The following is a 17,229-nucleotide window of genomic DNA, read 5'->3' as shown; positions in this document are numbered from 1 at the left end:
CAGTTGATAATTATATGTTATACAATTATTTCAGATATGATAGCAGTATAGTCAATGGATTTCAACTCGCCACTCTAGCTGGTCCCTTATGCGAGGAACCTATGATGGGCGTCTGTTTTGTTTTGAAAAAGTGGGAAATTTTTGACACTCCACAAAGGTAAATATGTATGGATAATTTCCAAAATATCGGATTAGTAATCGTTACATAAAAAGTAAATGTCTTGAATTTATATTTACTAAAAATATACCGCTATAAAAAGTAAATATTGCGATTGTTTTTATTCTGGAAGATATATGCAATTATTGTATAATAATGCATTTTGTGTTGTGCTTTTAATGGTATGGTAAAAGCAATATTATTAAAATTAATGAAATAAAGATCTCATATTTGATTGCGTCATACTGTTTGAAGATTTATAATGTACATTACATTCGTGTGGGTTGAATTAACACAAATTTAATGTTGCAGCGATTCCGGTGGTCAAAATCAAGGACATTTAGGCGGTCAGTTAATGTCGGCATGTAAAGAAGCTTGTCGACGGATCTTTAGCCTGCGACACCCTCGATTGATGACGGCGACATACAGTTGCAGCGTTTTAGTCAACTCGGACGTTCTCGGTGAGTAATAATATGCAATATTATACCGATGAGAATCGCTCTCGTATTTGATTTTATCCCATACCATCGAAAGCACATATTCCTTACATTTTCTTTGAGTCATGTAGAGCATGACAAACGCGTTTTCATATAAATTATATCGGTATCAATGTTTTCCTTTTATCTCGGGAAACGGATTATTATTATCGAATTTGAATTGGGAAAACAAACAGGTGCGATACATAATAGTTGACATATATTTTTGTTAATGCCTTACTTGGTAATGAAAGAGAGAGAGAGACTGCATATAAATTTTGCATGTCAGAAACTCAGGTACCATATATTCCTATCTTTTTTTAAAATTATTATATATACCATTAGACAACTCTTTGCATTGTTATAAAAAGCAAAGTCATCCGTCTTCTTTATCATATCGTTAATCAGTTTATCATAGAATTGTGTATCGTATATAATTAATCGCGACAACACTCATATTATGAATCTCTCATATTATGAACATAGAAATCATGAATAATAAATACAATGAATAATTAAGTGAAGATGATAATATAAATCACATAGGATTTCATCCTATCATATCTACTTTATCCTCACGTGGGCGCACTGGTGTATGTGTATTTGTAAAATTTTTAATTAATTTAATTACAAAAATAATTTTTTTGGATATAGTTATAATTTATATATAACTTTTTTATATATATAGTTAATTTTTTTATATTTCACTCTTTATATAATCGGGCATCATAGCGTACAAAAATGCAAAAATAATTATCCGAATATTTAACAAGAAATTCTAAAATACATGGAATTAATAAGTAATTAGTATGAATTGCGTTATTGTTTGCATCCCGGTGCGCCCGTTCGGGAAAGCGTTTAAGAAAGCGTGAGAGTACTAAGAGGGAAACGGAAAGGGAACGTAGAATTCGAGCGAGGAATGGCTCGAAGAATTATAAATATAATAGCATTATTAATTAACGTGTAAATTCGTCGATGGCAGAATATGGGGGACGGAACATTGCCTCGCGTTTGCTATTCCCATAAAGACGGCGTTGTCATCAGCTGTCGCACCTTGTGCCAAGGGAAACGTGGTTTCTCTTTGTCCTCGACGAAACCTAATAATAGATGAAAATTACATCAATCGCAAAATTTACATTTGATTAAGTACAATATTATGTAACGTTTACTAGAACGCATACTTGAGATACTGCGCGAATGTCGCAATGGTCGTCCTCTTCTGTTTCCCTGCACGCACATCATCCCGTATACTCGAATGCCAGGGACGCTAGCATAAGTCGGTTGATCGTGACTCATAGGTCCTTCTACAAAAGAACAGATGTAAAAGAATTGTTTACTTTTGTAAAGATTTTTAGAGATAAAATGTTATACGTAAATTAGTAGCTTTCTTGCATCTTCATGAATTGTCAAAGTTTGACAGCTATTTCCGTTCCTATTATAATAGAATTATTCCATTGAAATTAATTATAATAATAATTTAGGAAAATTTAAAAAAGGATTTCTCTCTCTCTCTCTCTCTCTCTCTCTCTCTCTCTCTTTTCTTTATGTCATTTTGATATATACGTATCAATTTATAATCGGTATGAGACCCATTGAATTTTCTTCAATATTCAATATCTTAAATTAATCAAGCATTTCCGAAAGATTTCTTCTCGCTTACCGAGTATGTTTGTATCGGGACAGCGGCATATCACGAGATAATGGGACTTTCCCGTGCGCACGTTCTGCAGCGCCAGTAGAGACCAATCTCGCGATGCTCTGCACTCTCTCATCTCGGCAACCGGCTCGCACGTTTTTACTAAGGTCAAGGCCTGAAAAGAGTACGAACGTAGCGAGCGTCGTCGTTTTACAAGGCTTTCTTAATCAGATATACTGTGATTGTGTGTTACATATATACATGTACAATCCCGTTAGAAAATAAGTTTGCATTACGTAACATTATAATGAACAATTTAGAAGATAAAAATCGCAAATATTATCGCAAATGCGATCGCGTGTTTAGGAACAACCATTAATTATCGATTATTTCTTGTGAAAATATTTCCAAGACCTTTCTCTCTTTATTGCAAAGCTGATGTATGCTGGATTTTACGGTATGTTATAGTAATAAAATACAGTGATATTGAAATTAGATAAAAGTCATCTACGTGAAAGCAAGCTTGAAAGTACCGGGACAGTCGTGTCGAATATTTAAACTCAGTTCTGGAACTTGTGCGATGACTGTCCTTTCAAGCGGTAATTCGTCGGTGTGCAAGTCACGGTTAATACACGAACGAAAGTGAACGAGTTTTTCTCGCGGCGGGAAACTCGCGTTTAAGACCATCCGAGCCGAGTCGGTCATACCGGGAATGGCGCCATGCCTTGTACAGGTACCGTTTCCGTGACAGCTCGATGTCTTAAGTACTGGAATAAAACATTACATAGGAAACACGGTAACTTTTATAACTCTGACGGAAACTCTCACGTTTTCCTCGATTGTGTATACGCGATCGTTTTTACTTGTAAAGCGTATAATTTTAGAATAATTTGTCTCGATTAATGTTGCCTTCATTCATTAAGTTATGATTCATCAATCACTTAAAAAATGAAGAGAAACTTAATACATACCGAAAAAATTATTCTCCCCTTCAAAATATTTCATTTTCATCTTTATAATATCTTTCTCTAAAATAAAGAATTTTCAATTTTCTTTTGTTGATTTAGGAGAAAAAAATCATCTAAAGAGTAGAGTGATTTAGATACTCTTAATACAATATATCAGAATATATACTGAATATATAGTTTCTTACTATATTATATTATTATTTAATATTTGAAATTATTAATCCCAATGTTAAAGATAATTTTATAAATGGATTTATTAAATTGACAAGTTAAATAGACAATTTTTACTTAATTTATAAATAAGTAAAAAAAATATATAAAAAAATAATTCTTAATGAATATGGATATTTTCTTTTTTACTTTTATATTTATGTAAAATATAATTCACATCTTATAAAAATAAAAAAGAAAATATCCATATTCATTAAGAATATCTAAGGGGATTTGTACATTTCGAGAATACACTTTTTTGTAATGTTAACATTTTATAAAATCCTTGCATTTATCAGATCGCAGGTGATATCACATTCTCTATTCCTCATAATAAGAAATGAATAATATTCTATATTTATATAAAATATATTTTATATAAATATAAAAGTAAAAAACAAAATATCTTTAAGAATATCTATTAAAAGGGCTCATACATTTCGGGAATCCAATTTTTTCAGTGTAATGTTGACATTTTATAAAATCATGCATTTATCAGATCGCAGATGATGTCTCTGTTCCTGATAATAAGAAATGAATGATATATTATAAAAATATATAGCCGAGAGAAACGATGTCTTTTCTCTATTTTCTCGGTCGCCGAAGAGTGTCATTCGAAAGTTTTCACTAACCTTGGTTCGCGGATCGGTCACCAGCTCGGTCGTGTGCAGGTCGTCGCTGTCCAAGGACGCGCTGCATGGATCCCGGTATCTTCCGGGACAGGCGCACAGCGGTTGCGTGAAGTTTAATCTGACGTAAACGGCATTGCACACTTGCTGAACGGCGCATTCCGGCAGCAAGTAAATATGCTGATTATGTGGATAATAGTGATACTTGGTCGGTTTCGCGAGCGCTGCGCTGGCCCCCTCCGGCAGTCGTACACCCGTCTACAAAAAAAAAAGATCGCGTACTTTGGCAGCGTCATGTAATCACGTCGTAATAACATATCGCGCGATTAAAAGAGATGTCCGGATCCGATTTTTCTGAGCTACGGCAGATTTCAGGGCGCCTTCTCTCTAAAAGGTATATCGCGTTCTCTTTCGTCGATTTACATGACCGTTACCTTCGCGTTCGTTTAACTCATTCATTTATATGTTTGAATAAGGAATAAACGCGATCTGTCGAGATATTTCTTTAAAATTAATTTCTTTTTAATAATACACAATAGATCCTCTGGCCAATTTAAAGGTGATTTTTTTTCTTACAATTAGTGAAAAGGCATCAATAACTTTCGACATATAAACCATTGAAAAAAGACTTCTTACATACTTTGTTGAAAAGATTAAGACATTCTTCAGTTAATTTCAAGAAAATTTTATTTTAATAAAATTTTAATATCTAAGAGCAGTTTAAATTTTAAATACAATATGAATAGAATCGAACTGTTGACTCTTCTTTCAATATTTTCGAAAAATCGACTCTAAATTGATGAGAAAGAATCTGCTATTAAAAGGACATCTCTCGTGATTTTAAGATTACTTAAGCAAGACTTATTGTTAATTTAATTATGAAAATGCTCTTATTTCAATTGTGTCATTCGAATGAAACCAGTACATCGTTACTGTAGCATGATTCCGCTAAACGAGATTGTATACAGTACCTCATTAGCAATGTTTCTGTGTTACATAGACGATTATGCGGCATCTTTTCACTTTTGTGATTCACACTTTCCCTTTACTATTCCATGAACAATTGAGACATGAGATATGTAGATTAAAAAAGATAAAACTTTAACTTCCATTCCAATATTGATCCAATTTCGTGTAATGTCCAGTTATTGAAATAAAGCGCGTGTGTATTGTCAAAGACCTAGACGTAAATTCGTGTACAATATTGAATCATCGATCTTTTCTCATTTGTTAAAAAAGAAAGACACTGCCAAGCGCAAAATGATTAGCTTGTAAAATGGTAAATCAGTTTCTTGTGATATATAGATGTTCGATATCTATTTCGGGAGGACGCTGTAGGATCGCGTGATGGAAATTGTTAGTAGAGAAAGGAAGCAAGCTACGGAGAGGAATAAGACGGGGCAAAAAAGAAAACGGGCGGAATGCTCGGAGTAAGAGAAAAGAGAGGCCGTAAAGCTGGGCAGAGAGGCGAAGGCAAAACGCTTGGCAAATCGATGGGGGTACAGGATGGTTCGTACGGATATCCATCGCCGGTCAACTTCCTGGAACGTGAGATTATGCTCGAGAAGCGATAGTCTTCCTCGCCTTCGCCCGGTCCCGCTTTTTCTTTACGCCATATCGTTTATCTCATTTACCGCACTCGACTCGCAATCATCTTACTCGATCTTTTCTTAAAAAAGTTTCAGGTCCAGGAGCAGAACGACGATATAAATAGTTTTGCTCGCGTGTCGTGGATTTTATTATTTAGTCCTTCAAACTGAGAAGCTGTCAGTGGTTCTCTTTTTAAATCAATATTATTAATATAATTGTCCAAAATTATTAAAAGTTAAAATTAAAATTGCAAATTTTGATAGAAACACTCGCGAAAGAGTGGACGTATTCAATTATTAATTGGTGTGTTTTTAACCCAGCAAAATTTTTATGAAAACAAGAGTCAGGTATCTTCAGTCAGGAATTTCGATCTTGACTGTAGTTTTGATAAATAAGTGATTGATTGATCATGAATAAAAGAAAAACAAAGACTGTTTGCGAGAAAATGTTGACAAAGCTCTCAAGACTTTTTAGAAAAGACTATCGGAAATATATGTCACTCGATAACGGATGAACAAACTCGTTTTATCGAGAAACCCTGGATTAACTTGGTGAACTTTGCCTGTGTTTTCTTCCGTCCCTGACCCTGTCCGCCGCGCGAAATAAGCCGCTCCGATCGTAATCGGCGGTGATTGTCCTCGGTTCATCCGACTTTGTATTTTCCGGACCATCTCCCGTTCTTCAGTGTCGAGTTGACTTGACCCCGGGGAGGCGTAAAACCGTCCGACTTCAAAAAATAATGTCATCGCGTGCTATAATCCACCACACGTAGCTCTCGAGCTACAAAACGCTCGTTTATAAAGCGGTCGTTGACCGAAACGCGATCGCATTCCCTCGAGTTCTCCGGGGTCACTCTTTGCGCATTTACTCCATGCGATTTCTTTGGAATTTTGCGATTCTCCATTTTTTTTTTTTTTTTTTTTTTTTTTTTTTTTCCATCTCGCTTCTTCGTTTCATGCTCGCACTTTGGTATTTACTTGTAGGAAAGTTCACTTGCGTTCGAAAACATAACGGTTTTGATAAGCAATGAGATGAGGAAGATAGGTCTGAATAGCAAAGCCAGGTGAAATAACAGCGATCAGAGATAGATGATACGATCAAAATTGCGGTAATTTAATAAACAAAAGAAACACTTTCTTTAATAATTTACTGAAAACTAATATTATAGTTTATAGTTATCAAGATATGATAATTTTCTTATCAATTAAAACGGCAAAAAAAAATATATACATATATATAAATATAAAAACACAATAAACATGTTGTTTAAACTGCTGAAAAAGTTCTATATAGTAATGATAGAAAATAATTACATCGTTAAAATATTATTCGAATAATACACATATTTTTCTTTCATCACGTCTTTTGTATTTCGCTCGTCCGATGTTCGCTTCTCTCTTCTAGAAAAGACGTTCGTAAATAAAGCTTTGTTCGCGGTAAATATCCGATTAAACCGGAACCGCTAATTGATATCGGCCGTCTTTATGTCGCTTAAATGCAGAGTATGCAAAAAGTATACTTGTTCGCGAATTACTATTCATGGACAAATATATATTGTATATATATATAACATAAAGTAGCACAGAGTGAATCGATTAAAGCTGGACGAATAGGCCGTGGTAAATTATCCGTAGCAATACCGGCCTCTATCCTCCCATCGCCCCTTATCCTTTTTCTTTTTCTTTCTCGCCACGTCTTTTCTTTTATTTTCCTTCGCATTTTCTTTTCGTCTCGACATCGTCACGTTCCACTACCGATATTAGCACCGGCTGATCCGTTTGCGTCACGACCGTGAACGCTCGCCCTCCTTTCGCCGTTTGTAGATTCGTCGAGCCAATATATCTTAAAGTGCAAGGTGCATCGGCAATCTTCGTAATATTCTTTGGACATGCTTGTCTCAGCGAGCGTGAAGAAAATTGATTTTCAAGTAAGAAAAATTATTAATCGCACTGCGATCGATATTATAATGTAGAAAACGAATTAGGACCGAATTGGGATGAATCGCATGAATTCGCGTCGTAATTAAATCCTTAGTTTTACGATGTATTGTATATAAAAAAATTGTTTTCATATTTATATAAAAAAATTTTTAAATAAAATTATGTATGAAAAATAAAAATTAAATCGGGTAAAATTAAAAAAAAAAATTATATATTTCTAATGCTCTAGTTTTACATTAGTCGCACGTTTTGCAATTATTTATGTTGAACAGAATTGATTCTTAACGAGATTACCGCGAAAGTGTCGAGAAATCTGGTTCGAATTACGGTTGTAAATATATCTCGCAGTATACGATTGTGTGTAATCCGCGATGTTCGTAATTGAAGCATCATCCATTTAAGAATTAGACGGTCATTATCTGACGCGTCTAATTTCTGCGGTTGTAAGTCTCGGATATCATCATGTTCGTCGTGACGAATCGTCGCGGATGCCGCGTGTTTCCGAGAGATTCTTACAATACAATTATTAACCTTAGTGGAAAAGAACCCAACGGTTCGTTTACCGTTGCGCTCTTTTCATGGTTGTTTTTGTTAGATTAAGCGACTGTGTGTGTAGAAACGCCATCGAGCATCTATCCAGTATTATTATTAGTCGCGCACGAAACGGCGACTATCATTGCTTCGATTGTCACATAGATGAGAATTCTTTTATACATATTTCTTTATATTTGATGAAGAATGGGAAGAGAGTAACACGCGAATCTTTCGTAAGAATGTGACACATACATATGTCTGTCATTTATTTTGCTTGCTTTAATTTAACACATTTTTTTTCTACCAAGAGATTCCGAGATGTAGAATTATTTTTTTTTTTTTTTTTTTTTTTTATGAAATATGTGAAAGTAATAAATATCAAATATGTTGAGTGTAATATTATGTAAAAGTTGTTTATTAATTAACTCTAGAAAAATTAGATAATTAATGTGATCGGTAATTTTTCTTTCAATTAATTAAAAATATACCTATGCAATTTTGCGATAAAATTTCTACTACGATTAGTACTATTAATTACTGAATTAATATCATTAATTGCTGTGAAAATTTTAGTTGTTAAAATTCCTAGTTTTCTCAAGTTATATGTCAATTTATATTAATTATTTTATTTATTAATTATTACTTGTAGATTAAGAACTAAATTTATGTGTCTCTTACGATTCAAATATAATAGTGTAAAAATTAATATTTATTTAAGAATTAATTCGTTAAGTTTTAAGAAGGTATAATTCTTCAGTTTAATAATTAGTTTTATAATCTAATTTCTATTTAGCATTCCAATCTAGCAATTGCAGTTAAAATTTCATCGCGGAATTGAATAATATAGTTTTATGAGAAAGAGAGAGAGAGAGAGAGACAGAAAAGTAAATTTTAATTTTAAAATATTTTTTAATATTAAAATATATATTAAAAGGCTAGAAACACATTAGAAAGAAATATATAAAAATAATAGAGCAAATCTAATCGTCGCTATTACTCTTGAACTCGATCATCAGTCATGAGATTATTCTAATTTTGCAATTATTCATTTCGTCATTGCGCTCGGGAAAACTGTGCTAGAGCAGCAACTCCGTTACGCGCGTAACTCGGAAGCGCGCGTAGCGAGGGCAAAATTCCTATTCGGGACCGTTAGTGAAGTTCTCTATTTCTATCTCGCTCGTGCTATCGTACGCTAATGCGACGCGAGCCGTCGCCGTTGAAAGGCCGGTCGTAAGTATCGGGATACGCTTACAATACCCCGATGCGAAACAGTAAAAAGATCCAGCAAGATCTCTGAAATGCTACTCGTAAGATGAAACTTTTTCAACTTCACCATTTTATTACGAGTTTTAAGGATCCGTTAAAAGCAAATCCGCGATCTAGAAAGGTAATATAAGCTCACGTTTTATAGGAAGCGTTATTATCCTCCGGATCTTAAAGGCTCGGTTATTTTTTTTAACTATATAATTAATTATATAGTGGATATATCGTCTAACATCGTCTTCCTAAAACCCTCAAAAGTTCCATAATAACGCGTGTTTTATATTTCGCAGCATAATATTTTACATAGAAACTTTTATTGCGTATACAAGATGTTTCATCCTTGGCATTTTATACCGCTAGCCAGGGGTAACATCAACCAGGTGTTTGTCTTCGATAGAAGTTTCAGATTAAGGCAAGACACTTGGCTTATTTTTAACATGTGTTACTTGGATCATTTTTCATTAAGAAGAAAGTACGATAATAATGACAATAATTGCGAATAATGAATTTACAAAAAGAAGATGTAATATAACAAACGGAATCACAATCAGGGTTACGCGGTAAATCAGAAATTTATGTCGAAGTATATCGAAGAACTTAGTCGGATAACACACGTGTCTAAGACACCACGATTGGTACCTTTAGTTTAGACATGCGTGACTAATATATAGGTGCACACTGTAATAATGGTCTCTCTGACCAAGCGTGCTTCCTTTTTATGATACTGTATAAATTATCGAAGAGAATTGTCTTCGAGGAAGTATACGTCGTAGAATTAATAGTTTTACATAAAAAAAATGCATTATTGCGATTTTACGCGCTTTTTTTTTTCAACATCGTCTTAGAAAAAAAAAAAAAAAAAAAAAAAACGATCGTCTTATTACAGTCTTCCCGCCGTAGTGACTATATCCAATTCCCATACGCTAGAAATCGGTATTCGACGGTACGTCGCACGCGAACAATTCCCAGCGATTTTCCATTCGATATTGAATGAATGGTGCGACTCATATCACCTCCGCAAACCCGTCATTACAGCCCGAGTCCTTCTTCCTCCGCGTACATTGTATGTTTATTCGTACCAGTTTACTGCAAAATTTTACCGTGTGCCAATTAAGTCGAAGTCTCAAATCGGCCGTTGGTTTTCACCGACGTCAGTTAACTTTATAATCGCAGTTCATAGGTACTTTTCAATTTTTTTTTCAGATCATAACTGCCTGTACACAGGTAGAGGAAGCGAATTCAATTAATCACGGGTAATTAAACCGTTAATAAATTAAACCGGTTAATCGATTTTTCTCTTCCTGTCTCTATCATATTATGTATATCATAAGAGAAGTGTTGTGTGATTTGTGAACAGAAAAAAGAATGAATTAAATAATAGTTAATTAAATTCACTTTTAATTAGATGAGTATTTTATTGTCAGGTTTTTTTCTTCTGTTATTAATTTATATTGAATTTAATGATTTAAAACTACCTACTTTGCGTTTGAAAAAAATATATATTCTCCGACCAAGAAAAAAATCTAATATCATGCGTTGTAATGATGCGTTTGTAGAGTTTGAAATAGCGTTTCTTTGCTCGATGTATAATGGACATCCTTTTTTTTACGCGGTACAATCTCCGTTCTCTGTGTCTGCGCCAGATCCTTACGTCGCTTCGCGACAAGATGGTGTAACAGATCGACAAATAACTCCATTACGCGAGGTATTATGTATCCAATTTACGCATTTTGCCGTCATTCGTGCGGTTATTACAGATACGTTAGAATACTTAATCGTTATTAATGTGCCTCCCTCCGCTCCGTTATGCGCGCGCGCGGCGTATTTACCGTATTCCGCGGAGCGAAATCGTTTGCTTGTAATCAAGAGACGCGTTATATTCGCTTATTTGATCGCAAATGACTCAACGGTTTCATACGCCATCGGTACGTACCGCCGTTATCTCGATGAAACGAACGAGAGAGAAAGAGAGGGGAAAATGATGTTTTAAGACGTGTAAATTAGAGTTAACTGCAGAAGTATGCGCATCTTCGTCAAAAAAAAAAAAAAAAAAAAAAAGAAAGAAAAAGTAATTTTTCCCTTTGGCTATGAAAGATTCGCCCAAGATGACCCGATTGCTTGATTGCCTCTTGCTTATCGCGAATAAAGCGACGTACACTCGATTAACTTGGATAATTACGACGTATCCCGTGCGTCCAAGTATCGTAAATCGTATATCGTACTCGAATGCACCGATTTACTTTCTCGTTTTTGCCATTTTGCACGTGCGCCCATCCACGGCGCCGCTTGCAGCACGTAGAACTGCATATTTTCTACATACGGAAGAGAGATACATACGAAAAGGTGCACACGCTACTTTCTCGGTCGACCTATATGCGATTTTTTTCCTCAAACCCCATACGATCTTCCGCGTTGGCTGTATAACTCGAATCTGGGTGCCTTTCTATCGCGCATCATCGGGTACACGCTTTTCTGCGCTCCTTTAAAGTAGGGGAAATGAGTAGGAGGAGAGAGAGAGAGAGAGAGAGATAAAGAGCAGAGCAGAGCACAGAGGAGAGAGATTTGGGATTTTTCTACTGTAAGAGAAAGAAGAAAAAAAGTCAAAGTTTGTTTAAGCTTAGCAATTTACGTCCGACATCTTTGACAATCTATAATAGAATGTTATATAATAAATATCTTACAGCTGTTTTTTTTCTGTTTTCTTATTTCTTTTCGATCTACTTGGAATCTAATTTGTAGGATCCAACATATTTGAGAGAGGGAGAAGAAAAGAGTATAGAATTTCCTATTAGATTGCGTTCGTTCAGTATATAATTGAAAAAGGAAATTTCGATTAGCGAATATTGGGACGGATATGGGACGATGAAACTTTATAATACAATTTATTCTAGATTCCGTGAAACGTGAATGAATAACAAGGAGAATATTTCTCTCGACTCTATTAGTTTTCACATCGATATTTCCTCGCAAGACTTCTTTATTTGTCTTCCGAATGATTTCTGATTTCCTTAGCGAAATTCAGCAAGTCGCGAATGACACGCTACTTCAATCTTTACGTTAAACCGTACAGAACGTTGACGTTTCAAAAATCATTGCATCGCGCGTTTCGGTCTATATGTCGCGGAACGAACGCGTGTAAAAAAGGATCACTCAAAAAAATATTTTGCCAATGTATTGTAGATAGATTTCTAGATGTCTCAATTAAAATTTATCGCTACTTTTTGTATCTGTTAGAACATTGTTTGTCACGTATAGAATTTATAGCATTAATATTCCAGCAAATACCTTTAGAAAATTTAGATCCCATTGCCAAATATTAATCACAAATATAATTGTCCTTAAAGATAGACATCACGGAAAATTTTTTTGCCTAAATTACACTAATAGTACAGATATAAATTCTGTCTCTGTCATTTAAATTGATCAAGTGCAAAATACATGCAGTGTCACAGTATTTGCTAATAATTTATCTGTTTCAATTAATTTTGTACACCTAGAAAATTTTTCATCAAGTTGCAAGATCATTTTTTCGAGTGTCGACAGAATTCCGCTTGGTGGAAAACTTCGTAAAATTAGTACGCGCCGATGCGGGATCGGCTAATGTATAATTCAATTGAGACTCGATATCCTGTTCGCGGTTCTCCATAAAGTAATTACAAGCGGGAATCTGTGCCGGGATAGTTGAAAACGGTGGTTTTCGAGGGAAAAGCGAATAATACAAGGTACACGGACTGCAACGGATAGACGGAACAGTCGGGGAGCCGGTCAGTCAGGATTAATGTACTTACCTCGCTGGTGTAATTTGTCGTCAGCTTGATTTGCGGTCTAATCTTGCCGGGCGACTCTCGCGTCTCCTTGGCCGATGTTAGAGGCACGGTGGTCGTGACATCGGCCACGCCGGAGACTGCTGATTTTCTCAACGACAACCCCGTGGCCGCGGTGTGCTGCGTGGGCGAGATTATTCTCGGGGACGTCTCGGTGAAGGCGGGACTCGAGCCTGCGTTCTGCGGGTCACCCGAGATGCCGGCGAGGCTCGCCGTCGACGACGGCGACGAGGCTGCCGTAGTCGTCGTCGTCGACGACGACGACGACGACGACGATGATGATGATGTCGATGTCGTCGCGATCGACGCCGGCGAGATTGCCGGCAGCTTGAGCATCGTCGTGATGGATGCCGGCCGTGTGACGGCCGTCGCCGTTGCCGTTGTCGTGATCGAGGAAGGCGATGATGAACGTAAAGTCGTGCTTTTTACGGTGTACGGCAGCGTCGCGTTACCCGCGATCGGTCTCGAGGCCGCTGTCGTGGCGGTGATCGCCGAGGCGTTCTTGATAGGTGTGATCGGCGTGGTCTTTTTTCCTTTAACCGGATCGTCGGGTCGACCAACCTTCGACGATGATGACGCTGGCACGGCCGACGCTGTCATCAGCAGTGCGAAGAAAACGCAACATTGGATGGTCCGCATTCTTGATATCTTGATTCTCAATATTGATATACGAATAAATCACTTCCGCTGAAGTATTATTATTATTATTTGACGTTTTCCTTCGGCAAGTAATTTCTTTTAGCCTAAGAGCCAACGAGCTTTCCTGATGTCGATCTTCAGAATCTGCGAATAATAGAGAATATTTTATCACGTTAATAGCTTATCGCGTGAGATGCGTGTGGTTATTCATGTGTCGAAGAAATTGCTTTTCCTACACTGTACGGTTGGGAATGAAAAATATTTTAAAGGAATACAGTGTGCGACGCGATATTTTCACTTTTGCGCTTTCTTGTTTGTACATGGGATCTCTTTGTACATTACATTTTTCTTTTTATTTCGCATTTTAAAACTCGTCACTTTCGTTTTTTTCCTGTCGATGTCGTCGAACGAGGGAAAGGATTATAGATCGCGTATCTCTGCGGTTTGCAGAGATTACGTGATGCGATAACATAAAACGTAACACATCTACCATTACGTACTCATTATCTAAAACAATATTTACTTAAATAAGTAAAAGTCTCTCTCTCTCTCTCTCTCTCTCTCTCTAATTAATTAATTACTTTGCACATGTGCAAAATTTATATTTATATTTATATTGTACGAAATGCGGAAAATAGGCGAAACGTTTGTATAATCAAATTATCATAACATCAAAAACATCATATCAAATTCAACTCGAGAAGGATAATAATTTTATCGTAATCAAAATGTTGCAATCTAACGTAATCACGATATGATGTGAATTTAGAGAAATCGTGTTCAGCTTGCGTGGAATGTATGCAATATATTCTGCAATTATCACATCTCTTTTTTCTTCACCTGTACTTGTTTGATGAATTCCAAGCCTGTTAATTTAAATCGAATTTATCTCGCGTGACTTTTATTTTCAGTTTCCAATTAAATAAGCCGATTATTTATCTCGAAACATTCGTGTCGACACATTGGAATTATATATGCGGACAAGGAAATATAGTGGGGGAGAAAGAGAGAAATGCGCGTTTATTTTGCTCGTCTTTCTGAATGCCCGCGCATTGGTCCATGGCGAGCTGACCGCTTCTTATCCACTTGCCGACCTACGTATGTATTTTCCTTTCACGTGCTCGATCTTGTCTTTTGCTGCAACAGTTATCGCACGTTTGCCATACGACACTCCGGTGAAATTGGGTCATTCGGTATAAACCGCGTCGATACGAGCCGTTATCTCGTCGCATTTGCAAGGCCATATCAAACCGCACGCGCGCTCCGAGCATCATATGTTAGACATTACGCATCATTAGAATATTAAATGTTTATGTATCTCGTGCTGAATATATGATACAGTAGTGAAATATCTAACGGGGAAGTGAGAACGCGACAAGGAACGAGATATATATATCGTTTCGACCAAGATAACTATCTGCCTAACGACGTGATAAGCGATACTGATTAAATATAATCGATGAGCCTGAAAAGCGTAACACATTAATAATAAATTCAATGTATTCCTCTATCGAACGTAATATACATAAATCCGAATGAGTTTTTATCACAGAGATAAATAGATTGTGTGTGATTTTCAATGGAGAAAATTATTTATCGCCTGACAGAAATTATTTGAGAATTTTTCCGTTCTGTGCTTTCCGCAACGTTTTCTTCCCAGGGTGAACCGCACAATATTTCTGACAGAGAATGAATTTCCACGTTTAAACCGCAAACGAAGCTCTTAAATGTCCACGACATCGGGTGTGTTTACGCGAACAATATAGTAATTAGATTATTTTCTTAATGGAGGACAGCGGAAGAAACGGTTTAAGAGGAGGCGAACGGTGACGAGTCTCGAAGAATGAACACAAAAAGGAGAGGGTGAATGTCACAGTAGTGCAAGTAGATTCGCGAAAGAGAAAATTATTCGAAAATAAGCAAACTGTTTAAATACATTGTACAATTTTAATATGTGCATATTCGAAAGTTTTTACGTGCTTAAAGGAGAAAATTATTACCATCTAATCCTTATATTATCTTATTAGCGATTTAATACGTGACATTGGATGAGCGGCGAATAATTTCACCTCGGTGCTTAATAAGCACCGAGCAATGAGCATTAATTCTCTCGCGAGAGTAAAGGGAATGTTTATGGACCGATACACGTGCGTTTGTTTCGGCAATTTGTCGGACTAATGAGACTGAAAGGAAAGCCGGCCGAAAGTGCGCGATTAGTGCTGGATATAGAGAGGTCCGAGAGGCTCTCGTGAAATTGTATCTTCGCGAGCAAGTAACGTGTATTTCACGTAATTCAAGAGACGCGGCCGGAAACAAAGGGAAACAGACCCGACGACGACGACGTAACTATCTAACGTATCTTTGATTAAATTGGCTTAACATATATTATGGTCCTTTCCCTTGTTGTGATTCATCATGTAACGTGGTTACATCATTCGCCACAGCAAGCTCGCGAATGATTGTAGCGTAATATCGGAGAAATACGCCGCATGTTCCGCTTTCTTCGAAATAATTCGAAAAACCGGCTTATACTTACAATCAGCTGTGTTGATTCATCCTCGGAAGAGTGTAAAGTTGAAAGAGTAAGAGCCGAGAAACCAGTGTCTGTCGCTGATGTAAAAGTAAAATGAGATTCCTTTCTCGAGAGGCAAATAGTTTGTTTCGCAAATGATTCGGCGATAATAACATATTATGCGCTCGTTCTAAAGGAGCGATATTTGCGATGAGAAGAAGAAGAGCCTCTCCGAGACACTCTGGTATTTGGGATAAGACATTCAATAAAAAATACACCCACCGCTCCGATTCGCATCGGTAGCGCCGCGCCGGTAGTTGCATATGTTCCGTAGATTGTAACGGAAGTATGAAGAGCAAAGGAGGCGATCGGAATGTTGCTTCTTCTGAAGAAATATCTACCTAGTTCGCGCGGCAGAACTGTTCACGTCGAATGAATGTCATTCGCAAATAGAGCAAATCGAAAAGAGACAGGTAAATCTCCCCTATTCTTTTTTAATTCAATTAATTCGTATATCTCGCGATATTGAATTTATCGCATCGAGATGATAGCAAATATAATTAAAAAAATTACATCAAAGATATTTAGCATTGCTAAAGTTGCAACCATTCCTTCACTATTAAAAAATAAAAAACAATAGCTATTATTTTATTATCGAGGCATAATAAATTGTACTAACAAGTATTATATAATAGCAATATAAAATGATAGTTAAAATAGTGATTAATAATAAAGTAAAATAATGTATAATTATATATTTTAATTAATATTCATACTTTTAAATTTTTATAAAAACTACAGAATAATATAAAATAACAAAAGTATTAAAAATTTATACGATGAAAGGTATA

The 17,229-nt window shown here is 36.1% G+C and overlaps 2 protein-coding genes across 5 annotated transcripts in view; one reads left to right on the top strand and one right to left on the bottom strand.

Annotated features, from left to right (window-relative positions):
* Positions 1-17,229, top strand: part of LOC140673216 (elongation factor-like GTPase 1) — a 34,666-nt gene that overhangs the window by 3,457 nt on the left and 13,980 nt on the right. For 3 of the 4 annotated variants that reach the window (XM_072905974.1, XM_072905983.1, XM_072906005.1), the window contains 2 exons: positions 35-157; positions 470-618. In XM_072905974.1, coding sequence (XP_072762075.1) covers positions 35-157; positions 470-618 — 272 coding nt within the window. Of the gene's footprint in view, positions 1-34; positions 158-469; positions 619-10,606; positions 13,199-17,229 lie in introns of those variants that run through there. The other variant, XM_072905994.1, reaches the window with a different exon arrangement.
* On the bottom strand, positions 613-13,866 carry Dsx-c73a (doublesex cognate 73A). Its single transcript, XM_072906019.1, has 5 exons — positions 13,192-13,866; positions 4,080-4,334; positions 2,294-2,444; positions 1,815-1,937; positions 613-1,730 (listed from the first exon to the last, which is right to left on the bottom strand). The coding sequence occupies exons 1-5, from the start codon at positions 13,864-13,866 to the stop codon at positions 1,648-1,650; spliced, it is 1,287 nt and encodes a 428-aa protein (XP_072762120.1). The 3' UTR covers positions 613-1,647.

The sequence above is a fragment of the Anoplolepis gracilipes genome, chromosome 1 (assembly GCF_047496725.1).
Source record: "Anoplolepis gracilipes chromosome 1, ASM4749672v1, whole genome shotgun sequence".
Classification (NCBI taxonomy): Eukaryota; Metazoa; Arthropoda; class Insecta; order Hymenoptera; family Formicidae; genus Anoplolepis; species Anoplolepis gracilipes.
This window is presented reverse-complemented; position numbering and strand designations above follow the sequence as displayed.

Coding starts and splice junctions, on each gene's coding strand:
- Dsx-c73a (XM_072906019.1), bottom strand. CDS start 13,866: ATGCGGACCATCCAATGTTGCGTTTTCTTCGCACTGCTGATGACAGCG. Junction 4,335..13,191: donor CGACAAATTACACCAGCGAG/GTAAGTACATTA, acceptor TTTTTTTTGTAG/ACGGGTGTACGACTGCCGGA. Junction 2,445..4,079: donor TGACCGATCCGCGAACCAAG/GTTAGTGAAAAC, acceptor TACTCTTTTCAG/GCCTTGACCTTAGTAAAAAC.